Source organism: Sciurus carolinensis, chromosome 3 (genome assembly GCF_902686445.1).
Source record: "Sciurus carolinensis chromosome 3, mSciCar1.2, whole genome shotgun sequence".
Classification (NCBI taxonomy): domain Eukaryota; kingdom Metazoa; phylum Chordata; class Mammalia; order Rodentia; family Sciuridae; genus Sciurus; species Sciurus carolinensis.
The window spans coordinates 22,880,525-22,899,331 of NC_062215.1; the positions used below are offsets into that span (position 1 = coordinate 22,880,525).

General features: G+C 41.8%; 2 protein-coding genes across 6 annotated transcripts in view; both read left to right on the plus strand.

Annotated features, from left to right (window-relative positions):
* The window catches only part of Med1 (mediator complex subunit 1), a 30,355-nt gene extending 23,245 nt beyond the window's left edge, over positions 1-7,110 (plus strand). Inside the window, 5 exon segments of the mRNA XM_047545709.1 lie at positions 636-731; positions 842-947; positions 2,351-3,390; positions 3,393-3,752; positions 3,755-7,110. Of these exon segments, the coding sequence (XP_047401665.1) occupies positions 636-731; positions 842-947; positions 2,351-3,390; positions 3,393-3,752; positions 3,755-5,607 (3,455 nt within the window). The 3' untranslated portion in view covers positions 5,608-7,110.
* A 2,690-nt stretch (positions 7,111-9,800) lies between these two features.
* Positions 9,801-18,807, plus strand: part of Fbxl20 (F-box and leucine rich repeat protein 20) — a 99,166-nt gene continuing 90,159 nt past the window's right edge. For 3 of the 5 annotated variants that reach the window (XM_047545702.1, XM_047545705.1, XM_047545704.1), the window contains exon 1: positions 10,702-10,990. In XM_047545702.1, the coding sequence (XP_047401658.1) occupies positions 10,949-10,990 (42 nt within the window). In that variant the 5' untranslated portion in view covers positions 10,702-10,948. Of the gene's footprint in view, positions 10,178-10,701; positions 10,991-18,807 lie in introns of those variants that run through there. The other 2 variants (XM_047545701.1, XM_047545706.1) reach the window with 2 other exon arrangements.

The following is an 18,807-nucleotide window of genomic DNA, read 5'->3' on the forward strand; positions in this document are numbered from 1 at the left end:
GTGTTTTAAAATAAAAAAAGACTTGGGGTATAGCTCAGTTGTAAAGCACCCTAGTTAACTCCCCAGTACCAAAGAAAATTTCAAGAGTTGGGAGTAATGACATAGAGCATTTCTTGTGTTTGAATCTTAGGAGAATTCTCCAAATAGCTTCAGGGTACTAAAAATGAGTTTTCACTGGAGAGTAATGGAGCTAACCTTATAGAGTTGCATGATTTTTCCCAAGAAAGTATGTGATCTTTGTGCCTGGGCTACTAGAATGTTTGGCTTAGGAAGTATATATAACTAGAGATGTAGCTCACTGGTACAGTACTCACCTATCAATCACTAGTGCTTAAAAAAAAGAAAAAAAAGGTATCATATATCTTCATCTTAGAAATTTGAAAGTTTAGTTACTTTTTTGTTGCTGAGAAATTCAACAATAAACTGGAATTTATTGGAATCTGATTCCTTCTGTCATCTGTGGTTGACCTAGAAAGAGTGTGTGTGTGTGTGTATGTGAGAGAGAGAGAGAGAGAGAGAGAGAAAATTAGTTTCCAAAAGGGAGGAAAAAAAATTTTACTCTGTATATTTAAGGATTGTTATTGGTTTCATGTCTTATATTTGGTTGTTTTATGAACTTTTTCTTTGATTTTTAGATTCTCCTGGGCTCCTCCAGTTTGAAGTGTGTCCCCTCTCAGAGTCCCGTTTCAGTGTATCTTTCCAGCACCCTGTGAATGACTCCTTGGTGTGTGGTGAGTTGTGTGGGTGGCTAACACCTCTCTTGGGAGCACTTTGATCCCTGTATCTTTGGAAGGTCAGAAACAAATGATCACAAATGTCTCCTATATGTTTTATCTTTCAGTGGTAATGGATGTGCAGGACTCAACACATGTGAGCTGTAAACTCTACAAGGGACTCTCAGATGCACTAATCTGCACAGATGACTTCATTGCCAAAGTTGTTCAAAGGTAGCACTGACCCTTTTCCATCAGAGTCCAATGAGAGTATGTTTTCAGTATTAAGAGTGAATTGGAAATAAAGGAGAAAATCACAGTCATTCCTTTGAATTCACTCTTCTCTATTTTGGGGTTTAAAAGTGATCTAAACTTATTTGTTTTAATTTAATGTCACAATGGAGTAATAGGAAATAAGGTAGGTAATTTTAGGTCAGGCATTAGGTACTTAAAGGTGGGAGACAGTGAAGTAAGATGCACATTTCTATTTTAAAAAACAAATTTTAAAGTGTTGATGGACCTTTATTTTATTCATTTATTTATATGTGGTGCTGAGAATTGAACCCCGTGCCTCACACATGCTAGGCAAGTGCTTTACCACTGAGCTACAACCCTAGCCCCGAGATGCACATTTCTTTCCACCTATCTTGTGCCACTTTTTTTTTTTTTTTTTTTTTTTTTTTTGGGTGCTGGGGATCGAACCCAGGGCCCTGTGCTTGCAAGGCAAGCACTCTACTGACTGAGCTATCTCCCCAGCCCCTTGTGTGACTTTTTAAGAGATATATCATACTAAATGGCAGTGAGAGAATATACTTAAGCCAGTCATCTTCCCAGAAACATTAATATGTAACTTTGAGATTTTTTTTCCTAAAGCAGGAACTAGCAGCCTATTTTGGTAAATAAATTTTATCGGAACACCGATGTTCATTTTACACATCTATGGCAGCTCTTAAGCTAAGATGACAGAGTAGTTGGACAGAACACCTATGGCCTACAAACCAGTACTACTACTGTCCGGTGGGATAAGGAAAGTTTTCTGACTTATGTTGTAGAGCAAAATGTTTTCAAGTATATATTTAAAAAATACTGATTTACCTGGAAAGTTAAAGGTGCTTTCCTTTAAAATAAACAAGATTTCATATCAGCTGTACCACTTTTTACAACAGTGCAACTTTGGGATGATCTAAGCCATTAAGGTTTAGAACTTGATGGATCAAGAGACTTTTTTAGTGGTTCACTAAGAAAATGACATATCACATTAATTAATATGTAATGCCCTAAATGTAAAGTATTCTATTACTGAGTTCCATTATTATTACCAGTTTCCTTTTAGCTCAATATAGAATCTAATTATTTGGACTCTTGTTTGTGATTTGTTTTTGGTATGTTTTCATAAGAGGTTAGCAAGTGCCTACTGGGTCAGTTTCTTTCTAGAATGAATATATCCAAAGCTTTGGCATTTGATAGAGCTATTCTTGCCTTACAGATTACTTGTTTTACCTGAAACTTGCTTATTGCAAACTTGTGATGGCTTATCTAAGTGTCGGGCAAAATTAGAGCCTGTTTTCCCAAATGAAAAATGACTTTCACTCAGCAGCTAGTGCAGTATTAAATGTTTTTTCCATCTTCTCTTACAGATGTATGTCCATCCCTGTGACCATGAGGGCTATTCGGAGGAAGGCTGAAACCATTCAGGCTGACACCCCAGCACTGTCCCTCATTGCAGAGACAGTTGAAGACATGGTGAAAAAGAACCTGCCCCCGGCTAGCAGCCCAGGGTATGGCATGACCACAGGCAACAACCCAATGAGTGGTACCACTACACCAACCAACACCTTTCCGGGGGGTCCCATTACCACCTTGTTTAATATGAGCATGAGCATCAAAGATCGGCATGAGTCGGTGGGCCATGGGGAGGACTTCAGCAAGGTGTCTCAGAACCCAATTCTTACCAGTTTGTTGCAAATCACAGGGAACGGGGGGTCTACCATTGGCTCGAGTCCGACCCCTCCTCATCACACGCCGCCACCTGTCTCTTCGATGGCCGGCAACACCAAGAACCACCCGATGCTCATGAACCTTCTTAAAGATAATCCTGCCCAGGATTTCTCAACCCTTTATGGAAGCAGCCCTTTAGAAAGGCAGAACTCCTCTTCTGGCTCACCCCGGATGGAAATATGCCCGGGGAGCAACAAGACCAAGAAGAAGAAGTCATCTAGATTACCACCTGACAAACCCAAGCACCAGACTGAAGATGACTTTCAGAGGGAGCTATTTTCAATGGATGTTGACTCACAGAACCCTATCTTTGATGTCAATATGACAGCTGACACATTGGATACGCCGCACATTACTCCAGCTCCAAGCCAGTGTAGCACTCCTCCAACAACTTATCCACAACCAGTACCTCACCCCCAACCCAGTATTCAAAGGATGGTCCGACTATCTAGTTCGGACAGCATTGGCCCAGATGTAACTGATATCCTTTCAGACATTGCAGAAGAAGCCTCTAAGCTTCCCAGCACTAGTGATGATTGCCCACCCATTGGCACCCCTGTTCGAGATTCTTCAAGTTCTGGGCATTCTCAGAGTGCCCTCTTTGACTCTGATGTCTTTCAAACTAATAATAATGAAAATCCATACACTGATCCAGCTGACCTTATTGCAGATGCTGCTGGAAGCCCAGTAGTGACTCTCCTACCAATCATTTTTTTCCTGATGGAGTAGATTTCAATCCTGATTTATTGAACAGTCAGAGCCAAAGTGGTTTTGGAGAAGAATATTTTGATGAAAGCAGCCAAAGTGGGGATAATGATGATTTCAAAGGATTTGCATCTCAGGCACTAAATACTTTGGGGGTGCCAATGCTTGGAGGTGATAATGGGGAAACAAAATTTAAAGGCAGTAGCCAAGCTGACACTGTTGATTTCAGTATTATATCAGTAGCTGGTAAGGCTTTGGGTCCTGCAGATCTTATGGAGCATCACAGTGGTAGTCAAAGTCCTTTGATGACCACTGGGGAATTAGGGAAAGAAAAGACTCAAAAAGGGTAAAAGAAGGCAATGGTACTGGTAATAGTAGTCTATCAGGCTCAGGATTAGACAGCAAACCAGGAAAGCGCAGCCGGACCCCTTCTAATGATGGGAAAAGCAAAGATAAGCCTCCAAAGCGGAAGAAGGCAGACACTGAGGGAAAGTCTCCATCCCACAGTTCTTCTAATCGACCTTTCACCCCACCTACCAGTACAGGTGGATCCAAATCTCCAGGCAGTTCAGGAAGATCTCAGACTCCCCCAGGTGTTTCCACACCTCCCATTCCCAAAATCACTATTCAGATTCCTAAGGGAACAGTGATGGTGGGCAAGCCTTCCTCACACAGTCAGTATTCCAGCAGTGGTTCTGTGTCTTCCTCAGGCAGCAAAAGCCACCATAGCCATTCTTCTTCCTCCTCTTCCTCATCTTCTGCTTCCACCTTAGGCAAGATGAAAAGCAGTAAATCAGAAGGCTCTTCAAGTTCCAAGTTAAGTAGCAGTATGTATTCTAGCCAAGGGTCTTCTGGATCCGGTCAGTCCAAAAATTCATCTCAGTCTGGGGGAAAACCAGGTTCTTCTCCCATTACCAAGCATGGACTGAGCAGTGGCTCTAGCAGTACAAAGATGAAACCTCAAGGCAAGCCATCATCACTTATGAATCCTTCTTTAAGTAAACCAAACATATCCCCTTCTCATTCAAGGCCTCCTGGAGGGTCTGATAAGCTTGCCTCTCCAATGAAGCCTGTTCCTGGGACTCCTCCATCCTCTAAAGCCAAGTCCCCAATCAGTTCAGGTTCTGGTGGTTCTCATATGTCTGGAACTAGTTCGAGCTCTGGCATGAAGTCATCTTCAGGGTTAGGATCCTCAGGCTCATTATCTCAGAAAACTCCTCCATCATCAAATTCTTGTACAGCATCTTCCTCCTCATTTTCCTCAAGTGGCTCTTCCATGTCATCTTCTCAGAACCAGCATGGGAGTTCCAAAGGGAAATCTCCCAGCAGAAATAAGAAGCCATCTTTGACAGCTGTCATAGATAAACTGAAGCATGGGGTTGTCACCAGTGGACCTGGGGGTGAAGATCCAATGGATGGTCAGATGGGGGTGAGCACAAATTCTTCTAGCCATCCCATGTCCTCAAAACATAACATGTCAGGAGGAGAGTTCCAGGGCAAACGTGAGAAAAGTGATAAAGACAAATCAAAGGTTTCTACTTCTGGGGGCTCAGTGGATTCTTCTAAGAAGACCTCAGAGTCAAAAAATGTGGGGAGCACCGGTGTGGCAAAAATTATCATCAGCAAGCATGATGGAGGCTCCCCCAGTATTAAAGCCAAAGTGACTTTGCAGAAACCTGGGGAAAGTAGTGGAGAAGGCCTTAGACCACAGATGGCCTCTTCTAAAAACTATGGCTCTCCACTAATCAGTGGTTCCACTCCAAAGCATGAACGTGGCTCTCCCAGTCATAGTAAGTCACCAGCATATACCCCCCAGAATCTGGACAGTGAAAGTGAGTCAGGCTCCTCCATAGCAGAGAAATCTTACCAGAACAGCCCTAGCTCAGATGATGGTATCCGACCACTTCCAGAATATAGCACAGAGAAGCATAAGAAGCACAAAAAGGAAAAGAAGAAAGTAAAAGACAAAGATAGAGACCGGGACCGGGACAAAGACAGAGACAGAGACAAGAAAAAATCTCATAGCATCAAGCCAGAGAGTTGGTCTAAATCACCCATCTCTTCAGACCAGTCCTTGTCTATGACAAGTAACACAATCTTATCTGCAGACAGGCCCTCAAGGCTCAGCCCTGACTTTATGATTGGGGAGGAAGATGATGATCTTATGGATGTGGCCCTGATTGGCAATTAGGAACCTTGGTTTCTAAACATAGCCAGAGAATAAACTAATGATAAGTTTTTATGTAAACCAACAATAAGGGATGAGTCAGACAGGTCTGATTTAAAAATCCTAGAAGTCATGGCTTTGACATCAAGCTGGGTGAATTCAGAAAGGTATATCCAGACCCAACTAAAGAGACCACAGGGTTTGATTCTGGTTATCAAGAATTCCTTATTCTTTTACCAGAAAGCAAATGTTAAAAATATGTGCATAAGAAAGGGAGGGGGGTGGGAGGGATGTAAGGAGAGGGAAGGGTGGGAAAACAATTTTCTGGGAAATATTCATATATATTTTTTCCTCCCTTTTTCCATTTTTAGGCCATGTTTTAAACTCACTTTAGTGCATGTATTTGAAGGGCTGGGCAGAAAATGAAAAAGCAATACATTCCTTGATGCATTTGCATGAAGGTTGTTCACCTTTGGGTAGTTGTCCATTTGAGGCATGGGCAAATGAAGGACTTGGGTCATTTTGGACACTTAAGCAATGTTTGGTGTCTGTTTCTTAGGAGTGATTGGAGAGGGAAGATGATTTTAGCTATTTATTTGTAATATTTTAACCCTTTGTTTTTATACAGTGTTTCTAAATCTATGAGGTTCAGGGTTCAAAATAATGGGAGGTGAAAGAGGAAGGCTTATTTCATGGTAGGGAGCTTGTAGCTTTGCTGATACTTTAGCATCAAGCCCAAGCAGAGTAATAAGTCAGAGCCTGTTTTTGGAGTTAAGTAGAAAAAACAAAATTACATTTTTATTTTAGGTGGTTTTTTCATAGGGTTCAGACATCATAGGAATATTAGGAGTTACCTCCCTATGGAAGTAATGATTTATCTTTTTCCTTTAAAAAAAACTTAGGGTGGCTTTTGGGGATGTAAACATATTTTCAGATGCAGTAAGGTATAATGTGGGATAGCCTTCCTGACCCACTGGCATGAAAACCATTATAGAATTAATAGTTCTCCTATTTCCACAATGTGCCAAAAGTCCGCATTCCAGCATTTTGTTTGCAGGAGAACTGATGCCATTCCTAAGAGCTGGGCTCTTTGTTTCTCTTCATCACAAGGAGGAGTTCAGACTTTAACCACTCCACTGTATGCTCCCTGAGATAAGACAGTGAAAAATTTGCAGCCATAGTTCACTTAAAACAATTTCAAGCTCACTTGAAGTAATGGGGGCCTGGAATGCTAGGTGAGCATGAAGATAAACCCTTGCTACTATGTAGCAACACAATTGGACCTTTTTGAAGAAACAGGTCTGAATCTGGATTCTGGGGGACATCAATAAGAAGCCCTTCTCACAAATATAGAAATCCAGGAGACCGTTTTGAGTGCAACAGAAGTTCTCAGTATTTGGAGGGTTCTCTCAAAATTCTGCGGCCTTACTTTGATTTTGACACCTTGCACTGTGCCATTCCTGATGATTCCATTCAGGATCTGTATCAGCGGGGCAGGCATAATCCCCAGCACAACACTTCTGGATTTAAAAAAAAAAAAAAAAAAAAAAAAAGCCAGGTGATTCATGTGCGTGTGTGTGTGTGTGTCATAAGTGGAGTGACTTCATCAGATGTGGAAGAAGAATTCTATATTCAGCTCTTTCTGCAGGTTGGAGTTAGCATAGAATTGGAAAATCTGCTTTGGCTTTCTTTCCTGACTGTCTTTCATTTCCTCTAGTGTTCTCCCTTTACTGGTCATCAGCTCTCAACAACTCTGCCACTTTTGTACAAGTCCCAACGTAATAAGAAGTAGGAAACGAAACATTGCAAAGTGGAACAAGAAAAGTTATCGGTTACCATATCAGAGTCAAATGTCTTGGGTGACACTAAGGAGGACATGGGCAAGGTGATACCTGAGTGCTTTATCTTGTGATGCTGATACAGTAGCAGCCTCAGACATACAACAGGTTGGATTTCTCAAAAGTTTGTCACCTAGTTTTGAATCCTGTCCCGTTGGTTTCTGCAGGAAAACTAAAAAGTTACATGTTTTTTGAGTTTGTTTTGGGTGGGGAAATCTTGTGGGGAATGTACTGCATAGTATCAGGGGCTCAGCTCCCCCAAGCAGAGCCAACAAATATCAAAATGAGTAAACTGGGAAGCTTTTTCTCTCTTTCTGTCTTCATCCCAGATCAAAGAATCCCGAGTTAGGATCTGGATGAAGGATAAGCCCCTGAATTGTCGATGATGGGCACACCCCACACACTGACCCAGCATCTGAACTTGCTTAACAGGGAGCCGGGGCTAAACTGCTTCACCCTGCCTGAGAACCAGGGAGCACTGCATTTCTCCACAGGGTGGAGGAGAAGAGGCTGAATAAACCAAGCCTGGGACAACTCCCTCCTGTCTAGGTGTACTCATTCTCCTGTTTCAAAAGACGGCAAGGACATGAAGTCAACTTCTACCTTTCTTCTGCTGCTGGTGTCTTATGTATTCTCAGTTTGACCTGATTCCTCTTCTGTCTTTTGGCTTCATGTTGGGGGTTCTTGGTCAAAATCTGCTCTGATGTACATGAAGATTTCAGATTCAAATCCAGTGTCTTAAGTATTTTTGAAGGGGGAGGGGAAAGCAAGTAAGATATAATTGCCAAAACCAGGCTTGAGGTTGGTGACTTTTGAAAAGACTTACCCTTTTTCAGGCGTAGGTCTGAAAATCTAGGGCAGCAATATCATGAATTTTCAGAAGAAACTTTCAGGGAGCCAGTGAGTCATACAGTATCCACAGTTGAGTCATTTAAAGCAGATGTCAGTATAGGAAACATTCACAGTCCCTAGGCAATCTCATTTTCAGAAATTTTCCTCATTTCTGTTCTGCCCCCCATTTCTATCCTGGAATTAGTATCTGGAGGGGGCAGCAAGTATTTACTATTTCAGAAACCATGTTGGGAAACATGCTCAACTTAAGTGCTGAGTTTTAAATTTTGAGTTTAAAAATGTACATCAGGAGCAGTGGGGAGGGTCTTTTCTAAAGAAAATCTTTCAAATTTGATTTTCTGTGTGTATGGCCGTTCTGTAAATACTTTGGGGTTTTTCATTTTTTGAAAGTAGACAAAATCTGTGGGATTTTCCCCCCCAAAACATTACAAAAAACCTGTTTATTTACATGCAAATAAATTTCTTTGATAAAAAGTAATATGCTTCTGTGTGACATTTTAATCTTTGTATAATTTTCACCTGTTCAGCTTCTCAAAAAATAACCAAAGAAGTCAAAAAGTAATGTCTTCCCTAAGTACTCTACATAGGTTCACAGGCATGGATACCTCATAGACACATGAGACCGTTTTACATTGTTTGATTTGTCTCTGGGTGTCAGTTTTTCTGCCTTTTGCAGTTACTACCAAATTGATCAGTCAGTAGTTCTTGCTGGGAGAAAACAGCTCTTAGATGTGACTAAATTTAAAGGCTGTTTTATTACACTGGCGGAAGTGAAGTAAAAACATTGAAAGTATGAGACCAGAGAGGACTATAACATCTAGGTCTGGGTTTGTGGACCCGAGAAGGTTTTCTGAAGCTAGGTTCCTTACTTATTAGGATATAAACGAAAGGTTATTAAAGTGCTTTAAGAGTTGGGTAACAAGCCAGCTAAAATATGCTTATCCTTAGAGATGTGCAGCGCTTGGTGCTCTTAAATGTTCATTTCTTAATCGGATTCATAACAAGCCTGACAGTCACTAAAACTACTAATTAAAAGGGGTGTGAAGACACACTCAACTGCTTTGGGAGCATACAATTAGAAGCAGTATTGCTGCTTCTGCCAGGACTGCTGGAGTTTGATACAGTTTCTAATATTTCATGTTTGGGACATTCTTAATTTTGTTTCTTTTTAAAGGGGCAGCTCAACTTTTGATTTGAGCCTCCGTTCGTGGGAAATCAATCACAAATTCTGGCACCTTGAAGGCCGTAGTTGTTAAAATATAGAGGTATGGTGACGCGGACCAACTTCTACACAATGCGCCCAAGAATGATGAAAGTCAGTTTCAACTGGGCAAACGCTCCCGCCTGCTCGCCCTGACACGCTTGTTTCTCCCGCCAAAGTTGCGTCAGTCTCAGGTTCTCACCAACCAGAGCCCTGATTGGAGGGCTGACAGGCGCTACAGCCCATTGGGCGCCGGCAGCGCCGGAGGGGCGGGGAAGCCAAAGGCCCTTTTGCCTCGCCCGGCCCTACCCCATTGATGCGCGCCCCTCCCCCTGTCGGAGGAAGGGTAGCCTAGCTCTAGCACTGCACCCCCGGACCCTCAGACCTGAGGTGTGGCCTCGCGGCCACCCCCGCAGTCCAGCCGGGCACTCGGCCTCCCCCTGAGCTCAATTAGGCCCTGCCTTCCCGAGCCATGCACAGGGAGACACCCGCCCCGCAGCGGCCCCCCAGGCCTCCCTGCAGCACCCCGTAATGCAATCCACTGGGGCGGGGGAGGTGGTGGCGGCGGCGGCAGCAGCAGCAGCAGCTACGGTAGCGGCGACGGCGGCGGCGACAGCACTGCCCCAATCTAGAGACATCCAGAAAGAGGAGGAAAATGGCTCCGAGCAGGGACCGCCTGCTGCACTTTGGGTTCAAGGCGACAGTGAGTGATAGGGGATGGGAGTTGGGTGGTCAGAAATGATGCGTGAGCCAGGGTTCAGGGGAAGAAGTGACAAGACTAGGGTTTCAGAGGACTAGGCCGAAAGCTCAGGTTCTGTGTGGGTTGGTGCGTGCCTGTTTGCCCGCGGAGGGGAGGGGTTCAGGGCCAAAAGAGGGGGCTCCCGTGCGGTGTGCTGTCCTGCTTTCCTCTCCCTCACGAGTCCACGAGCACGCGCGCACTCGCTCCCGCCCCACATCCCCCCTACACAAACACATAGACACTTAGGCACTTCCCTGCCTCGCCTTCTCCCGGTGGGCTGGCCTGCCTCGGAGGCGGGAGGGGGTCGGGCCGCCGCCGCCGCCGAGCTCCGGCTGCTCGCGGGCGCACTGTCAGGGGCTGCGCCCGTGGTGGGGGAGGGGCGGTCTCGCGCCGCCGCCGCGCGCTCCTCCCCCTCCCCCGGCGTTCCGAGGCCCGGGCGGCTCTGCCCAATGAGGAGCGGCGTTGCTGGCAGGTGGGGAGTGTTTTTGTTTTGGGTTGAAGTTGAGGCTGAGGAGAGAGCAGAGCTAGCGACGAGCAGTCGTCGCGGCCGCGGGAGCCGCGGGAGGTGGTGGAGGCCCGGCAGTAGCCAAGTGGTCTCTGCTGCCCGTCCGACGTCCCCTGCTTTGCCCCTCTGCCGCCGCCTCCCAGTCCCGGAACTCTCGGGCCTGCCCGGGGCCCCCTGTATTTGCACTCCGCACGCCGCAGCGCCCGGCCCGGGCCGCACCCGCCGGCCCCATGAGGAGGGACGTGAACGGAGTGACCAAGAGCAGGTTTGAGGTGTGAGCTCGGGGGGCTCGGGCGACGAGAAAGGCCAGCCCCGCTCTCCTACCCCGAAACGTTCGCTCCGCTGTGAACCTCTTCCGAGCCTCCTCCTTTGCCTGGCGCCGCCACCCACCACCGGCCGGGCTGCCAGCCCTCACTCCCCTTCTAACTACCCGAAAGCCAGCGCCGTCCGGTTTGCCTAGCTCTCCAGGCTGCTCGCCTGCTGCCCCTTCCCACCGGAGGGCCACGGCGGGAGATTAGCCCTGGCGCCCTAATTCCCCCCTCCCCCCAGATCACTCAGTTTTCCATTCTTTACACACCCTTGGCTTGCCTCCTTCCACCCGGCAGCAAAGGCATCACGGCCCCGAACGGTCGGAGCGAGCTTTTTCTTCCTGCCACTTTTCGTGAATCGTTTGCTGTCGGTAGAGCGGAGAAATGACCAGTGAGGGGCCATTTCTCGCGTAAGACCTTGATTTAACTAGGGAAGTGGGGGTAGCTGACTGGGATGATGGAGGAGACTATGGGTTTTCGGTCCTGTGTTGAGTTTGGGTATTGTTCTGATACTTCCTCTTCTTTCCGTTTAGTCTGGATTTTTGTAGCTCATTGTTTATGGGAACCCTTAGATGTCTACGTGCTTTGAGATTGGGACGAAGATCTGAGAGACTTAGAAAATCCTTTTCGGTCTCGTGGTCTCCTAGGAACTTTTCCTCCTCCGCTGAGCGAGGTTTATAGGCAGTCATGGACTTGAGAAATGTGGAGTCTCCATGTATCTTTAGAGACTAGTCACCGGGGGATTCCTTTGAAAGTGAAGTATTGTAACTACTGATGAATAACAATAGTATAATCATGTACAGGAAGATTCATGGAGAGGATAAGAGAGAAAGAAACTTACACAAGAAGAGTTAAATGTTATCTGGCCTTTTTCTGGCAGAGAATCAGGCTGACCTGGGATCACTCAGGGCTCAGTGTACATCTCACTTGGTGTTTTTTCTTCATTTCCACTCGAAAGATGAAATTGTAAGAGGATGAGACAAAAGCTTTAGGAAACTTCGCCAGCTCCGCGGAGGTGGTGAAATATCTTACTTAAGGTCTTCAGTTTAGTCTGTTCATTTCTTTAAATGCTTCTGACGAAAATATTTGAAATTATCCCGAAAGATTAGATAGGATACATTTGGAGGAAGTTTAAATCCAGAGCTACACTATTAAGTTGTGGATGAGAAATGGGGAAAATTAAGGAATTGGTCGCCTTAGAGGGTTTTGTTCTGTTTTTGTTTTTGTTTTGTTTTTTGTTTTTGGTATTAGGGATTGAACTCAAGGGTGTTCAACCCCGGAGCCACATCCCCAGTCCCTTTTAATATTTTAGATACAGGGTCTCACTAAGTTGCTTAGGGCCTTGCTGAATTGCTGAGGTTGGCTTTGAATTTGCCATCGTCCTGCCTCAGCCTCCCCAGTAGCTGGGATTACAGGCATGTGCCACCGCGTGCGGCTTAGAGTTTTCATATATGACTTAATCATGGGAGGAAATATTATTTGGTGTTACTTCAGTAGGATGTTGTGTTGCCCTAATGTACAAAGCTCAATAAGATTAATTTATGGTGGTTTCATTACTGTAAAAGTCTAGAATGTTATTAAAATTACAGAATACACATTTGGCAGTTAACGGGACCCAAAAGCTCCAAATCCTGAAGATTGAGTGGGGCTTAGATAGCCCTTTGCCAGTGCAATTAGTTCTTTTATCATTTTGCAGTTCACTTTAGGTTGTTGAATTGTTGGAAAGAATTCTCTTGTTGGTATGTACTTTAAAATGGCATTGCTATTTCCTATTTTTATGATAGTTTTATAGTTTTATCTGTAGTGGTGGCATACTAAAAATAACAAGAAAATTTATTGCTTTATTAAGTATATTTGTTTACCTTGATTACTATGTAGCAGGCAACTAAAGCTTTCTAAGTATAATCTGAGAAGGTAAAAATAAGAAGGTGAGAAACCTCCTTTTCTTTTTACTTTTGTGCATGCTAGGTAGCACTCTACCACTAAACTATATCGTCAGCCTGAACCTTTTATACTGCTTATGATTACAGTGTTTGTAAGCCAAATATTATTCAATTAGTATGTGAAGTGTTCCATGCCAGAATAAAATGAAAAATGTCTAGATTATCTGTTAAGGAGTTTTTAAAATCGGTATTTCTTAAAACTATTTACCTCTTTATTTATCTAATTTATAAGTAACTCTTATTATTATTATTTTATTTTATTATTTGGTACTGGAGATTGAACCCAAGGGTGCTTAACCACTGAGCTACATCCCCAGTCCTTTTTATTTTTTATTTTGAGACATGTTCTTATAGAGCTGCTTGGGGCCTCACTGACTGTGGCTGACCTCAAACTTGGATCCTCCTACCTCAGTCTCCTTAAGTTGCTGGCATTATAGGCCTCTTATAAAGTAATACATATATTGATAATTTATTGAAAATATTTCAAATATTTACTTTCAATAAAAGATGTAGGTAAATAAAATAGGCTTTTCATGTCTAAAACACGATTTTTTTTTTTTTTTTTAGTTTCAGGTATTAAACCCAGGGACGCTTAACCACTGAACCATATCCCCAGCCCTAAAACATGATTTAAAAAAATTTTTTTTTAGTTGTAGATGGACACAATATCTTTATTTTATTTATTTTTTTATGTGGTGATGAGGATTAAACCCAGTGCTTCACACATGCTATGCAAGCACTCTACCAACTGAGTCACAACCCCAGCCCCAAACATGATTTTTTTAACCTCAGAATTACAGACTGCTTTTTAAAGAGCTGATAATTTTATGATAGTGAATAGTTAATCTGTGAATGAGAATTTTTCTGAGTGCAGGAAATCTTATACCTCACTCTTTAGCAAATAATAATAACTAATTTCAAATAGCAATTAGGGCTAATACAAAAAGCAAACGTTTTGGGGAGAAGATAACTGAAACTTATGATCTATCCATAGTTGATTCATTCTAGTCATTTTATAGGAAATGTTTCATTCAGTATACTTTTGAATGTTGTAACTGAAGGCTGCATGGTTTAAATCTCACACATAGGCCTAGAACTGCAGGAAAAACAATGGAAATTAAAACCAAGAGAGTGGCCAGATATGTAGCACTCTGAAGAATAACCAGAGTAGATGACTGTTGAATAGTTAAAGAGATCTAGAGATGTTGTTCCTTCCTCTGTTACCTTGGCATTAAATATATACAATAAATATCTTTAATATGTTGACAGAGTGTTAAATTGTGTAGTCACTTAAATGAAATTCATCATTCAGATATTTACTGTATTACCTATAATGAACTTTTTTTGCCAATTTTGATAATTTTCTTTCAAATTTAGTGATAGTTATTGAATGGGTCTCACATCCCAGGCACTGAGCAAAATGGTTTACCTCGGTTATTTCTTTTTGGTGGTGCAGGGAATTGAACACTGGGCTTCACGCATACTAGGCAAGTGCTCTACCACAGAACCACATCCTCAGCCCCACTCAGTTCTGTTTCTCACAGTTAAATGTTTTACAGTTGAGGAAAGTGAGGGCCTGAGATGTGTTCAAGTTACACAACTCCAAAGTGGAAGAAACAAGATTCCAGTCTGTATTTTTAAAAATTCCACTCTTTTATCCTGCTCTGCATAACTCACCAAAAAGCCCATAAAATGTGTGGGAATGTGCTTTCCTAAAGTTCTTCATCCAGTATATTTTGTTTTGTAGTTACTCTAAAAAGAATAAGTCTACCCTTCATTTTAAGTGCATTAAATAACATTATATTAACACCCAGTGGGATTAGTGACAGATGTTTAAATATCTTGATTAGCCCTCAGATTCAAGTTTAGAATTTTTTCAGTTGAACTTTTTCTCTTCATCATACTCTTAATAACTCCATTTTCACTCTTGAGGGGAAGTTCTGCTTACTAGGGCTCTTTAAAAAAAACTAACATTTTTTTTTTTAAAGTCATAGTGGTGGACTGGGGTTGTAGCTCAGTGGTAGAGTTCTTGCCTAGCATGTGTGAGGCACTGGGTTCAATCCTCGGCACCACATAAAAAAATAAATAAAGGTAGAAAAAAAAAGTCATAGTGGTAATATTAGCTGACATTTACATATCATTTTAAAATTTAATCAGTGCCTGGAGATGTTAAGGCTCATGTAAGTTAGGAAGCAATATGCTCCAATTTGGGTATTTTAAATCCATGTTCATTATTGTTACCCATTACACTTTACTGCCTTTCTTGTAAATCTGTAATATCACATACATTCTGTAACACTAGGCTATCATAGTTCTTTGCCAGTTCAATTTATCTAAAATAACAGAAGTCATAAAAGGTGGAATGCCAAAAGAAAAAAAATACTACGTTGGGATTTAAGAGACCTGGATATTCATTAATCATGATTTTTGCCACCGATTAACTGGGATTTTAGTTATTTCTTTTCACTTCTCTGACTTAATTTCCTTCTGCAAAACAAGGGAATTAGAATAAATCATTTAAGTACTTTTTGTTCCAGAATCCTATAAATCGTGATTTTTTTCCCCTGGTACTGAGAATTGAACCCAGGGGAACCCTACCACTGAGCTGCATCCCCAGTCCTCCTTTTTTTTAGGTTTATGTTTTTTCTTTTTTGTTATTTTTTTGGTACTGGTGATTAAACTCTGGGGCACTTGATCACTGAACCACATCCCCATCCCTATATTTGTATTTATTTAGAGACAGGGTATCACTGAGTTGCTTAGTGCCTCACTTTTGCTGAGGCCTCTTTGAATGTGTGGGCCTCTTGCCTCAACCTCCCCAGATGCTGGGATTACAGACATGCACTGCATGTTTATGTTTTTGAGACAGGGACAGGGTCTCACTAAGTTGCCCAGGCCAACCTCAAGTTTGTGATACTCATGCCTCCTTCTGATTTAGCCTCCCAAATTGCTGGAATTAGAGGAGTGTACCACTCTACCTGGTTTTGAGTTTGTAGAGACTGACCTCTAGTTGTGATCCTCCTGCCTTAGATTCCCTAGTGACTGGGATTGTAGGTGTGCCCCATCTCACTGGCCTGTTTTTTTTTTTGCTGTTTTTGTGATGGGAGTCTGTATGTTACCCAAGCCAGCCTTCAACTCATGGGCTTAAGTAATACTCCTCCCTCAGCCTCCTGAGTATCTGGGGCTATAGGCACCAACATAGCTTGGACTTGTTTCATTCTTTAAAAAGCCTTGCAGTGGGAGGAGCTGTAGCTGTACCTCAGTGGCAGAGCACTTTCCTAGCCTGTGTGAGGCACTGGGTTCACTGGGTTCAATTCCTAGCACCACATAAAAATAAAGTAAAGGCATTCTGTCCATCTACAACTACAAAAAAATTAGAAAAAAAAAGAAGGCCTTGCAGTGGGAAAGAGTACTAGTAGATTTAAGGAATTTTGTTAACAAAATTTGGTTTGAAAACAATTATCTAATAGTCTTCACTGCAAAAACTTTGCAAAATTATTCTTTTTTTTTTTTTTTGGGTGCTGGGGATCGAACCCAGGGCCTTGTGCTTACAAGGCAAGCACTCTACCGACTGAGCTATCTCCCAAGCCCCCAAAATTATTCTTGATATTTAAGTTCTGCATTCTTTGATGTAATCTTTTTTGGTATTGAAGATTTTCATTCATTGAATCAGTATTTCTGTTAGAGGGTTAACACTTTGTCTTGTACTTTTATGTTTTAATTTTTAAAATCCTTCTATTTTATTTTGCATTATTACTATTATCATCATAATCAGCAGCAGCAGCATCATAAACTGGTACCAGGGATTGAACTGAGGGGCACCTAACTACTAAGCCACATCCCCAACCCTTTTAATTTTTTATTCTGAGACAGGATCTCGCTAGATTGCTCAGGGCCTAGCTGAATTGCTGAGGCTTGCTTTAAACTTGTGATCCTCCTGCCTCAGACTCCTGAGTTGCTGGGAAAAAATCCTTCTATTTAAACTCCATGGTTGTCTTGTTTCAAATTATGGTCTCATTTTTCCTTATAGATTAACAGGTACCTTTGTTATAGACTGAGGATTTCATTCCTTTTCCTTAGATTACTATTTCCCAACTGGTGACAGATTGGAAACTGAGTTGAAAATTTTAGTAATCTAACTAGTGTACTACTGTGGTTTTAGAAGGGTATTTTTAGATGTTCAAAATAAAAAAATTGCGTGACACCAGGAAAATCTAAGGGAGGGAAGGAGAAGATTGCTCTTACGCTGACCAAATTTAGCTGCTTCTGTGTAATTATCATTACATTGTTTTCCTATTCGATCATTCAGACCTTAGTTAATTTTTAGATTAGACCCTCACCCAAAGGTATCCAACTGTGATTTTATAGTTTTATGTCTCAGTGCATTTGAATCCATTTAATAAAATGATTTTATTTTAATTACAACTAACAATAGGCAGTGATAAGTGAATTATGCTGTAGGATTTGCACTTGGCTTCATCTCCCTTAATTATATAACTTTAAAAACAAATCGCACTTTTAGAATCTTTTTTTTTTTAAGTTTTAGGTCATTTGTCAATTCAAATTATGTATTCATATATATTAAAATGTGATATATATGTAACAAATTTCCATTAGCTTTTGAAGACTTTCTGTTAACAGAATGACTTTACTGGGTAGTTATTTTTGGAAAATATCAAATAACTATTGTAATAGGCATGTGAGTTACAACTATAGGTTAAGCAACCTCTTATTGTCTAATGTTTTTTCAGATTGATTTTATGATATTGTTGGCCTTACTAAGCTTTATATCTGACAGTTGTAGTCAGATGAAAATTTAATTAATTCGGTGCATTTTTGTTAAGTTTCTTAAATTGCTAGAAGGTTAAAATCACCTATTAGATCAGGGGCTGGGGAGATAGCTCAGTTGGTAGAGTGCTTGCAAGCACAAGGCCCTGGGTTCGATCCCCAGGACTGCAAAAAAAAAAAAAAAAAAAAAAATCACCTATTAGATCAGGTAGGCAAGGACTTGGTCAAATATAAAACCACTACTGGTGATTTCTTTTTGTTTTGTCCTTAATGTCAGGAATTTTTAGTCAAAACTAAAGAAAGGAAATAGAATTCCATGAAAGTAAATAGTAAATCAATTTTAGGCATTATTTTGGTGCTAAGTCAAAAATTATATCTAATAATATGGAGGTGGGGCTTGGCAGTATATCAGATGCTTGCCAAAACTTAATACAACCAAATGAACCAAATAAAGTACTGTAGTGTTTGTTGGTGTGAATTTCTGATCTACTGGAGAATGCTGGCTGATACAATTTCAGTCATTTCAAAGAGAAAACTGGAAAAGCATTCTCAGTTTTACTTAAAATTTGCATTAATAACATGCCGTAGGTCTAGCTAATCTGGATGCTCCATGTTTGCAGAGTAAGGCATTTTATGTGGCAGGAGAGGTTGGCAAAAAGAAAAGTAAGATTTTTAAAAGACATGTTAAATGTAGAGTTACTGTTCTTATGCATATATGACCCTTTGTTGACAGACCCAAGGAAGGTAATCATCAACTCACTGTATCCTGAATTGCTGCTACCAAGAAAGAACTAGTTTTATTTTGTTTTTCTTCCTTCTTCTTCTTTAGCAATGGATGGAGAAAAGAAAAAGGGTGAAGGCATTTGCATTTCCCACCTTATGAACAATTTAAATGTTAGCTGCAAGGATTTCCAGAGATCTGAGTTAGAATATATCTATCCTCTTTGCCAGGTGTGGTGCCTGGCATGGACTTCTAGTTCCAGCTATTCAGGAGTCTTAAGTAAGAAGATCACTAACGCCCAGGATTTCAAGACCAGCTGGTGCAACACA